The 11,172-nt window shown below is 40.0% G+C and overlaps 2 protein-coding genes across 3 annotated transcripts in view; one reads left to right on the forward strand and one right to left on the reverse strand.

The window, feature by feature from the left end:
* ZDHHC20 (zinc finger DHHC-type palmitoyltransferase 20) overlaps positions 1 to 8,435 on the forward strand; it is a 93,583-nt gene extending 85,148 nt beyond the window's left edge. Inside the window, exon 12 of the mRNA XM_032315353.1 lies at positions 8,395 to 8,435. Coding sequence (XP_032171244.1) covers positions 8,395 to 8,421 — 27 coding nt within the window. The 3' untranslated portion in view covers positions 8,422 to 8,435. The remainder of the gene's footprint in view (positions 1 to 8,394) is intronic.
* A 1,908-nt stretch (positions 8,436 to 10,343) lies between these two features.
* On the reverse strand, positions 10,344 to 11,137 carry MRPL57 (mitochondrial ribosomal protein L57). Of its 2 annotated transcripts, none has more exons than XM_032315362.1 (2): positions 11,020 to 11,137; positions 10,344 to 10,829 (listed from the first exon to the last, which is right to left on the reverse strand). In XM_032315362.1, the coding sequence occupies exon 2, from the start codon at positions 10,819 to 10,821 to the stop codon at positions 10,513 to 10,515; it is 309 nt and encodes a 102-aa protein (XP_032171253.1). In that variant the 5' UTR covers positions 10,822 to 10,829; positions 11,020 to 11,137; the 3' UTR covers positions 10,344 to 10,512. The 2 variants fall into 2 exon arrangements, with proteins under 2 accessions (XP_032171253.1, XP_032171254.1); XM_032315363.1 differs by having other exon boundaries at positions 10,344 to 10,826; positions 11,020 to 11,132.
* Between the last annotated feature and the right edge of the window lie 35 nt (positions 11,138 to 11,172).

Genomic DNA, 11,172 nt, shown 5'->3' on the forward strand with positions numbered 1-11,172 from the left:
ATGGTGTAACCCTAATACCAAAACTAACAAAGGCATTACAAAAAATTAAGTTCCTACATAAACATAGGCAAAACAATCCTTAACCAAACAAAGCAAATCAAATCCAGCAATATATAAAAAGAATAATATATATCATAACCAAGCGAGTTTTATCTCAGAAGCCCTAGATTGTTAGACATCTCAAAATCAACCAATATAATCTAGCATATTACCTGAATAATAGAGAAAAACCAAATGATTAAATCAGTGGATTCAGGAAAAGCATTTTACAAAATTCAGCATCATTAATGATAAAAAAAAAATGCTCAGGAAAGCAGGTATACAAGGAAACAAGGCAAAATGTCCACTCTCATCACTTCTATTCACTGTAACACTGGAGGTTCCTATCCCATTCTGGAGGTTCTGTCCCATCTGGTAAGGCAAAAAGAATAAATGAAATGCATAAGCAACATAAAATAAGCAAAACTGTCCCTATTTAGGGATAACAATTCCTTTTAAAATTCCCAGAAATTGGTAACAATAAAAAAAAAAAAAAAACCTGCTATAACAAATAAGACTAGCAAGGGCTCAGGATACAAGGTCAATATCAAAAATCAATTGTATTCCTATATATATAAGTATCAAAGGCATATAATAGTTATAATAATAAATTAAGGGTAATGAAAATTTTCTACACTGAAAACTGCAAAACATTGCTGAGACAAAGAAGATGAAATAAACGGAGAGAGAATACATTTGTGGAGGGGAAGACTCAATATTTTCAAGATGTTAAAAAAATACATTTTCAAGATGTTAGTTCTCCTCCAGATCTATTTGTAGATTCAATACAATCCTAACTCGTGATCACAACAGGCATTTTTTATGTTTAAGAAACTGAGAAGCTGGGGCACCTGGGTGGTTCAGTGGGTTAAAGCCTCTGCCTTCAGCTCAGGTCATGATCCCAGGGTCCTGGGATCAAGATCTGCATCGGGCTTCTCTGCTCAGCAAGGAGCCTGCTTCCCCCGCTCTCTCTCTGCCTACTTGTGATCTCTGTCAAGTAAATAAATAAAATTAAAAAAAAGAAAGAAAGGGGCCCCTGGGTGGCTCAGGTCATGACCTCAGGATCCTGGGATCGAGTCTCAGCAGGGAGCCTGCTTCCCTCTATCTCTCTCTCTCTCTCTGCCTGCCTCTCCGTCTACTTGTGATCTCTCTCTGTCAGATAAATAAATAAAATCTTTAAAAAAAAAAAAAGAACTAAATTGAGAGGCTGATTCTAAAATGTATTTAGAGGGGCGCCTGGGTGGCTCAGTGGATTAAGCCTCTGCCTTCAGCTCGGGTCATGTTCCCGGGGTGCTGGGATCGAGCCCCGCATCGGGCTCTCTGCTCAGCAGGGAGCCTGCTTCCTCCTCTCTCTCTGCCTGCCTCTCTGCCTACTTATGATCTCTCCGTCCAATAAATAAATAAAATCTTAAAAAAAAATAAATAAAAATAAAATGTATATAGAAACACAAAGGACTTAAAAGAGCCAAGACAACTTTGAAAAAGAAGAACAATATTGTAGTAGTTACACTTCAAAGTTTACCCTGAAGTAAAAATAATTGAGCCAGTACAAAACAAATGGATAGAACAGAATGAGTCCAGAAATATATGCACATTCATACAGTTGATGTATTTTCAGTAAAAATGTAATGCAAATGTAATGGGGAAGTATTCGAACAAACGGTACTGAACCAACAGTCTCCAAATGTAAAACAAAAGTGAACTTTGATTCCTATCTGATATCATACACAAAAGAATAGGAGAGAGAGAGAGCATCAAGTTAAACATACAAGGTAAAACTAAAACTCTTTCAGAGGGAGAAATAGAAGAAAATCTTCATTATTTGGTCACAAATAAAGATTTAGAATCTAAGGGGTGCCTGGCTGGCTCAGTCAGTAGAGCCTGTGACTCTTGATCTCAGAGTCCTGAGTTCAAGCCCCACACTGGGTATAGAGCTCACTTGACAAAGAAGAAGGAGAAGGAGAAGGAGAAGGAGGACCCAAAGCAATAACCAAAAAACTGATGTTGGACTTTGAGAAAATTGCCAAATTCTAACTGGAAAACTGTTAAGAAAATAAGTTAGACAAGTCTCAGATCATGAAGTTGATGATATTTGTGAAATGTTCACAAAACATTTCTGACAAAGGACTTGTATCCAGAATATACATTAAGAAAACAACTACAAGGGGTGCCTGGGTGGTTCAGTGGGTTAAAGCCTCTGCCTTAGGCTCAGGTCATGATTCCAGGGTCCTGGGATTGAGCCCCACATGGGGCTCCCTGCTAAGCAGAGAGTCTGCTTCTCTCTCTCCCTCTGCCTGCTGCTCTGCTTATTTGTGCTCTCTATCTCTCTGCCAAATAAATAAAAAAAAATCTTAAAAAAGAAAACAACTACAATTCATTAAGAAAAATCTAAACATGTGCAAAAGACTTGAATAAGGTCTTCAGAAAAGAAGCTACACAGATAGCCAAGATGTATGTTAAAATGTGCCAATCATTATTAGTCATCAGACAAGTACAAATTAAAACCACTCTGATACATTGCTGGTAGGACTGTAAACTGCTTTAAAACCACTTTGGAAAATACTTGACAATTTTTAAAACAGCTTTATTAAATAATAGTTAACATAGAATAAAATGTACATATATAAAATGTGCACTTTGCTAATATTTTACATATATAGAGCCATAAAATCATCACCACAATTAAGATAAAAATATCCATCAAGCACAAAAGTTCCTCACACCAGGTTGTAATCCCGTTCTTTCCCTGCCTTTCCCTGCCTACCCACTCTAAACCCAGGCAAGCATTGATCTGTCACTATAGCCTAGCTTGCATTTTCTAGAATTTTATATAAATGGAATGTACTTTATGGGGTCATCTAGCTTTTTTCATTCAGCCTAATTGTTTTGAGATTCACTCATATTATTGTGTTTACCAGATCATTCATTTGTTTCATTTGTACAAGGATATACCACAAATTGTTTGCCCATTCATCAACTGAAAGTTAATTGTTTCTAGTTTTTTTTTTTTATTATTAAAACAATAGAGCAGATATGAACACTTAGGTACAGGCCTTTCTATGGACACATGCTTTCATTTGTCTTAGGTAAATACCCAGGAGTAGAGTGGCTGAGTTATGAATAATGAATGTTTAACTTTTTAAGGAACTTCCAAACTTGGCTGCAACATTTTACATTCTTACCAGTATATAAGTATTCCAGGAGCGTCATACCCTTCATGACACTTGGTATTGTCAGTGTTTTAAATCTTACACTAATAAATATGTATTCTAATGAATAGGTAGTGGTAATCATGATGGTTTTAATTTGCATTTCCCTAATGACTAGGGATATTGAGCATTTACCCATGGGGTTGGTGGTTTTTTTTGTTTGTTTGGTTGGTTGGTTGGTTGGTGGTTGGGTTTTTTTGGCAATCCATTTATTTTCTTTGATAAAGTGTTTGTCCAAATATCTTGCCTATTCAAAAAAAATTAGGTTGTTTTCTTGTTAGCAAGTTTTTTTTTTCCAGATTTTATTTATTTATTTGACAGACAGAGATCACAAGCAGGCAGAGAGGCAAGCAGAGAGGGGGTCGAGGAGTGGGAAAGCAGGCTCCCTGCTGAGCAGAGAGCCCAATGCAGGACTTGATTCCAGGACCCTGAGATCATGACCTGAGCTGAAGGCAGAGTCTTAACCCACTGAGCCACCCAGGTGCCCCTTGTTATTGAGTTTTAAGAATGATTTACATAGGGGCGCCTGGGTGGCTCAGTGGATTAAAGCCTCTGCCTTTGGCTCAGGTCATGATCTCAGGGTCCTGGGATCAAGCCCCGCATTAGGCTCTCTCTCAGCGGGAGCCTGCTTCCTCCTCTCTCTCTGACTGCCTCTCTGCCTATGTATGATCTCTGTCTGTCAAATAAATAAATAAAATCTTTTTTTTTAAAAAAAAAGAATGATTTACATATTCTGGATATGAGTCCTTCATCAGGTATTTTTCTTTGGCTTTTCTTTTCATTCTCTTAACAGAGTGTCTTTCAAAGAACAGAAGTTCTTAATTTTGATGAATTCTAGTTGATCAAATTTGGATTTTATAAATCGTGATCTTCATATACATTTAAGAAATCTTTGCCTAACCCAAGGTCACAAAAAGTTTTCCCCTATGTTTTCTGTGGGAAGATTTTTGTTTTTGTTTTTTTAAGATTTTATTTATTTATTTGACAGAGAGAGACACAGTGAGAGAGGCAACACAAGCAAGGGGAAGGGGGAGGGAGAAGCAGGCCTCCCGCAGAGCAGGGAGCCCAATGCAGGGCTCTTTCCCAGGACCTTAGGATCATGACCTGAGCCAAAGGAAGATGCTTAACAACTGAGCCACCTAGGTGCCCCATGTGGGAAGTTTTATACCAATTTTAGGTTTTATATTTAGTCCATGATCCATTTTGAAGTAATTTTTGGATATGGCACGAGAGCAATTTTTTGCATATGAATATCATTTGTTCCAGTACCATGTTTTGGAAAAGATTATCCTTTCTTCACTGAGTTTCCTGTGTGTATCTGTTAAAAATTAAGACTATACACATGTGGTCTGTTTATGGACCTTCCATTTTATTTATCTATCTATCTATCTATCTTTTTTTTTTTTTTTTTAAGTAGGCTCTACACCCAGCATGGAACGCAGTGCATGGCTTGAACTCACAGCCCTGAGATCAAGACCTGAGAGGAGATCAAGAGTCAGATGCTTAACTGACTGAGCCGCCCAGGTGCCCCTATATATCTTTATGTCAACATTATACCCTCTTAATTACTGAAGCTCTATAGTAAGACTTGAAATAATGTAGTATTAAGTCCTCCAACTTTGTTTTTCTATTTCAAAGTTGTTTGGGCTATTCTCAGTCCTTTGAATTCCCATATGAATTTTAGACTTACCTAGTCAATTTCTAAAAATAAGAAAAAAAATCCTACTGGGACTTGAAATGGGACTGTATTGATACTATAGGTTGGGCAAAATTAGTAGTTACCTTATTGGCTCTTCTGACCAATGTGCATAGAATATCTCTTCATTTCTTTAGGATTTATTTGATTTCCCTCAAACACTTTATAATTTTCACTGTGTGGTGGTGTACATTTTTTTCAGACTTATTCTAAGTTAAGTTTCTCTCTTTCTTCATAAGTGAGCTTAATAGTTTGCATCTTTAAAAGATTTGTACATTTCATCTACTAGCCCAGTTTGTTGGATAGTATTTCTGCCACGTGTCCATTAGTAATACTCTCCATAAAGTCAAAGACATCATTTCTTGTACTTTCCTGGAAATTACCCTTCCTGAGTCTTCCAACCTCCTGATCCAATCTGGACCTATTGACTTTTAGACAACTCCCAAACAGTTATGTTTGTACTTTCCTTCCCTGCTCTCCTATGTCAATTCTGTGCCTTTTTCATTCTTGCTTTACTCTCTGGTTTTCCTGGAGTTCATCATCCAGCTGCTTTTCACATGAATTTCTTGGGAGGCTCTTTGCCTCTCTCCTCAGATGTTTAGATTTCAACTTTCTTCCCTTTGTTATGTCAACATCCCAGACATCCTTATTTCTTCCAAAATATTCATTGAAATAGCTCCTATTGGTTTCTCTCCCTTTCTTCTCATGGGTTAATAATTTTAAAAATGTTTTTACTGTCACCTCACTAAAGTATTGTGAGAGAAACCTATGTGTTTGATTAATCATCATAAAATTGGAACCCTGGCATTGCGTTTGGAACAAGGGATATATCTTTGATTTTAACAAAGGAGAGAAAATTTGGTGCTGTGAAGATGAAGGGATTCACATCCATGGGCTTTAGTTTTATCAGTAAAATATAAGTCCCCAGCTGAGAGTGATGATGGAGGAAGGTCTGTAGGTAAAAGGCTTTTGGAGAGAAAAACGTCATCTCACTGAATAGGAATTACAGCAATCAGAGAAACATGATATGGGCTTATTTGTGACCCCCAAATACGTATGTTGGAGTCCTAACACCCAGTACCTCAGAATGTTATCATATTTGGAGTTAAGGTCTTTAAAGAGGTGATTAAAACGAGGCTATGAAGGTGGGCCCTAATATAATATGGCTGTCCTTATATGAAGAAGAAATTTAGACACACAGACTGGTATCAGACACATGTAAGCACAGCATGACAAATGTGAAGACACAGCAAGGTAGTCATTTGTAAGCAAAGGAGAGATGGCTGGAGCAGATCCTTCCTTTGGCCCTCAGAAAAACCAACTTGCCAACACCTTGACCTCAGACATCCAGCTTCCAAGTATTATGAAAAAATAAATGTTCAAGCCACTATGAATTTTCTTCTGGCAACTCTAGCAAACTAATTCACATGGTCAAGTTCCTGGGCAGTGTTCAGTTCCAATCTGAGGTTTGTGGTCATTTAAGAGTTTTAAACAGAAACTAATAATCCTAATTAAGTTATTTTCTCCAGCAATATTCAGCCGTTCAGTGGGTTCCCAACAAAAGGAAAATGATCCAGTCATCCAGGGGATTTTTCAGGGAATATGCTGGAGAGGGAGACACTGAAGGTGTATGGACTATCCAAATTAAATCATAAAGTACCCTCCACTGAGGGACCCAACGCAGAAAATTAGCAGTTATACAAATGGTCACAAACTTCTGTTAATTCTCTTAACCTCTTTCCCCTCCACCACCCAAATATCAATATGTAATTTGATTATTTTAATAGCTACCACGTGTTTCTATTCCTAGTCATTTCTTCTTTCAAGCCACTTTTCACAATGCTTCCCATTATTTAACTGAACTTTTTTAAAAAAGATTTTGTTTATTTATTTGACAGAGTAGGCAGAGAGGCAGGCAGAGAGAGAGAGAGAGAGAGAGAGAGAGAGCGCAAAGCAGGCTCCCTGCTGAGCAGAGAGTCCGATGTGGGGCTCCATCCCAGGACCCTGGGATCATGACCTGAGCCGAAGGCAGAGGCTTTAACCCACTAAGCCACCCAGGTGCCCCTTAACTAAACATTTTTGATGGCTCCCCATTACTTACAGGATAAAAGCCAAACCACTTGAAGTGTCATACAAGAACTTTCACAGCCTCATTGTCTATCACTTCTGTTCCCCATTCAGATACCCTATATTACAACTAAACTACTGGCAATTCCATGACTAATCATTAGACTGTTACTTCTACCTTTACTTCCTGCCAGGCAAAGGAAGAATTTGTTCAAAGATCACTTCTTCTGAAGTTTTCCTGACTCTTCAGGTAAGATTAACAAATGGTCCTTTCCCTGGACTCTTATTATACCTTATACTTATATCCATGAAGCCAATCATCATGTTTATTATTTACATTGTGCATTTTATCCAGTGAGATAGTAGAGTCCTTGAGCTTAATGATCAATAGCACCAGAATGAGTCATGATAGATCTTCCATAAATATTTGCAAAGTGAACAACTGGATGACACACAGAGCCTTAGGAGCTGTATTACAGATAGAAAGGAGTGACTGTTCCTAATGTACAGGTTGGCATAGATATATCTTATTACAATGTAATTGTAATCAGCTGTGTGGCAATGAACTCTGTTGATAAAAAAAGATTAACTTTATGATGACTGTGGAGGTAATAATTGTAGAGTTTCAAGGAGAAAATTCAGCTGTTTCAATAGTATTGCTTTGACTAAGAACAGATTAAAACAAAGCTACAATCTTTTTTTTTTTAAGATTATTTATTTATTTATTTGACAAAGATCACAAGCAGGCAGAGAAGCAGGCAGAGAGAGAGAGAGAGAGAGAGGGAGAGAGAAGCTCCCCGCTGAGCAGAGAGCCTGATTTGGGGCTCGATCCCAGGACCCTGAGATCATGACCTGAGCCGAAGGCACAGGGTTTAACTCAGTGAGCCACCTAAGCGCCCCTAAAGCTACCGTCTTTTTATTTCTAGCAGCTAGTAAATGAATATGAAAATATAAAATATAAAATAAATATGGTCTTTTGAAAAACCTTATCCTGAATTCTACCTTTATCGTTTATTAGCTGTGTGAACATGGGAATGTTGCTGACATTTCGGAGCTTCAGTTTCTAACCTGCATAATGGGGATGAAACACCTCTCTTCTAATGAACTGCTTTCTATTTCTTCAGACTCAAGATTTTAGCATCTTTTTCCTTCTCCAAGATTCAATTAACCATTACTTTTTCAAACTCCAAAGAAAGTTTCTGAGTTACATGAATATCAAAGCAATTATAATTATGGTTTTAAGCAAATCCCCTGGGCCCACTTCAACTTTCTCCTAAACAACATCAGCTGTCACCATTTCCAGGTGTGAAAATAAAAGGTCAGAGGTATTAAATTGCTCACATGAAACAGAGACATTTCTGTAAGCTATAAAAAGCATTCAAGGGGCGCCTGGGTGGCTCAGTGGGTTAAAGCCTCTGCCTTCGGCTCAGGTCATGATCCCAGAGTCCTGGGATCGAGCCCCACATTGGGCTCTCTGCACTGCCGGGGGCCTGCTTTCTCCTCTCTCTCTCTGCCTGCCTCTCTGCCTACTTGTGATCTCTGTCTGTCAAATAAATAAATTTAAAAAAAAAAAGCATTCAAAAAGTATACACCACCAAGAATATGACATATTAATAAGGGTTCAGCCTGGTTAAACATTCAGCTACCATGTGGCAGGTACTTTTTAGGCGCAATGACTTAGAAAAAAACAATTATGTGCACCAAAGCCTATACATTCCAATGGCAGACATTTAAATATAAATCACGAATCATTTATTAATGAAGATAACAGTCAATATTGGCAAATGAGATTGGCACACTTTATACATGATCTTGCTGTTCTAGTCTTTCTGGAAAGCCACTGGAAATATGCATCACGATCTTTATTTTTTTTTTTTTAAGATTTTATTTATTTATTTGACACAGAGAGAGAGATCACAAGTAGGCAGAGAGGCAGGCAGAGAGAGGGGGCAGCAGGCTCCCCACCGAGCAGAGCCCAACATGGGGCTCAATCCCAGGACCCTGAGACCATGAGCCGAGCCGAAGGCAGAGGCTCTAACCCACTGAACTACCCAGGTACCCCGCATCACGATCTTTATTTATTTTTTTTTTTAAAGATTTTATTCATTTATTTGACACAGAAAGAGAGATCACAAGTAGGCAGAGAGGCAGGCAGAGAGAGAGGGGGCAGCAGGCTCCCCACCGAGCAAAGAGCCCAACATGGGGCTCAATCCCAGGACCCTGAGACCATGAGCCCAGCCGAAGGCAGAGGCTCTAACCCACTGAACTACCCAGGTACCCTGCATCACGATCTTTAAATGTTAAGAGTTTTTAGCTCTAAATTCTGTTTATGCATGTAAATTCATTATTTCATCTCTGGGTAATGCGGCTGAGTTATTTTTCTTCTGTTTTGAAAGTGTTCTATTAAATATACACATAGCAGTTATTATTTCTAGACAACACAGAAACTGAAATCCAAGTCACACTCCTTATTGGGTATGATTTTGGACAAGTTTCTTAAATATGTCCTCACATGTGAAATAGCCCCAGGTGATAGGATTGCTATATTTGGTAACACCTCTGAAGTGCTTGACGGTTAATATTCTTTAAAAGGTAATTTGAAACAACAAACATCTTCAACTGGTGGACTGTAAGATTATTAATTACATCCCAGAAAGGTCTTTTTAAATTTTTAAAAAATTTTTAAATATTTGAGGTAGGGGGAGGGGCAGAGAGAGAGAATCTTAAAAAGCGCCTGCCCCCACACCCTTCCGCCCAGCATGAAGCCCTATGCAGGACTGGATCTCACCACCTCCGGGGAAACCACAAGTTAGAGGGGCTTAACTGACTGTGCCACTCAGGTACCTCAGACGAGGTTTTTACATTTTATTTTTTTTAAGCTTTTATTTGACAGAGAAAAGGAGAGAGCACAAGCAGGGAGCCTGACCCAGGGTTCAATCCTAGGATGCTGGTCTCATGATCTGAGCTGAAGGTAAATGCTTAAGGACTGGGCCACCCAGGCACCTCAAAATGTTTTTAAAATACTTCATGTAGCAGTTCTGATGAATACCTTCTACTTCATTTAAGTATCTTTTAGTAGCAATCCCAGAAGAAAATGCTATTTTTAGGAGTATGTTTAACCAAAAAAACTTTTTTTCCACTTATGTTTAGGCAATTATTCTTCGTAAGAAAGGTAAGGCCCCATCAAGTATCTCATACTTAAACATAGATTCCAAACCATAGTTCGTAGCTTTTTTTGAAGCTTTCATCCGGAATACATTCTATATCCTCTGTGACTTAGGAAATCTCTTGTATCTTCCCATCAGGGTGACGGAATAGGAAACACTGTCACAGAGACTTAACTATGAAGTTTTATTAAAGAGTTTGGAGGCCCAGATACTCTCTATGCAGACCACTACCCTCATGCTTGCTGTTCAGGAAGACTGGTCCGAAGGATCCTTCTTCCCCCTCCTTCGGTTCCAGAATCAGTCCAGAGGTGGCAGCCCTGTGACTGCCTCCGGGTCAGGACCACTTCTTGCTCACATTGAGATGGTCGAGCTGGTCTACCACAAATCTGTGGGGGGGGAACTTGGACATGCTGGCCGCCTTAATGGCCTCGAAGGCCGCCGCCCTGCGCTCCGCGGCGTGGCCGTACTCCTGCTCCGCGGTGAGGTAGGGCATGCTCAGCCAGTAATGGTTCTCCGCCTCTATCTCCAGGCGACGGATCATGTTCTGCTTCGCCTGGGAAGACACGGTCCGCGGCCGCCGGTGCTTCCCAGTCCACTGTCTGCCAGGAATGCGATTACGGCGGAGGAGGGCGGTCAGGAACATGGCACCTGCTGAGACCGCAGAAGTCGCACAAACACTGACGGCGCGTCTGGCCGCGGAACAAGCAAGGCGGGCGAGCGAGCGCAAAACCGGCTCTCTTGCCACTCCGCCAACCCCGACAACGCACACCGCACCCCATACAAAGCGGGGATCCCAGCCAGGCGCGACAGGGGAAAGAACCAAATATGCCAACCAACTCACCGGCTGCGGCCCTCAGGAGACCACGGGTGTCCTCCTGTCCTCTGCAAGCTGGCGGTCGCGATCCCGGAGGCGCGCTGGTCTCTCGGAACGGCCTTGCCCCTTCTCGCGACACTTCAGCTCTCGCGAGAGAGGACTTGAGCGACTCCGCGGACT

This window comes from Mustela erminea, chromosome 15 (genome assembly GCF_009829155.1).
Source record: "Mustela erminea isolate mMusErm1 chromosome 15, mMusErm1.Pri, whole genome shotgun sequence".
NCBI lineage: Eukaryota > Metazoa > Chordata > Mammalia > Carnivora > Mustelidae > Mustela > Mustela erminea.

Bases quoted from the DNA above. Each gene is read 5' to 3' on its own strand.
- MRPL57 (XM_032315362.1), bottom strand. From the start codon at position 10,821: ATGTTCCTGACCGCCCTCCTCCGCCGTAATCGCATTCCTGGCAGACAG.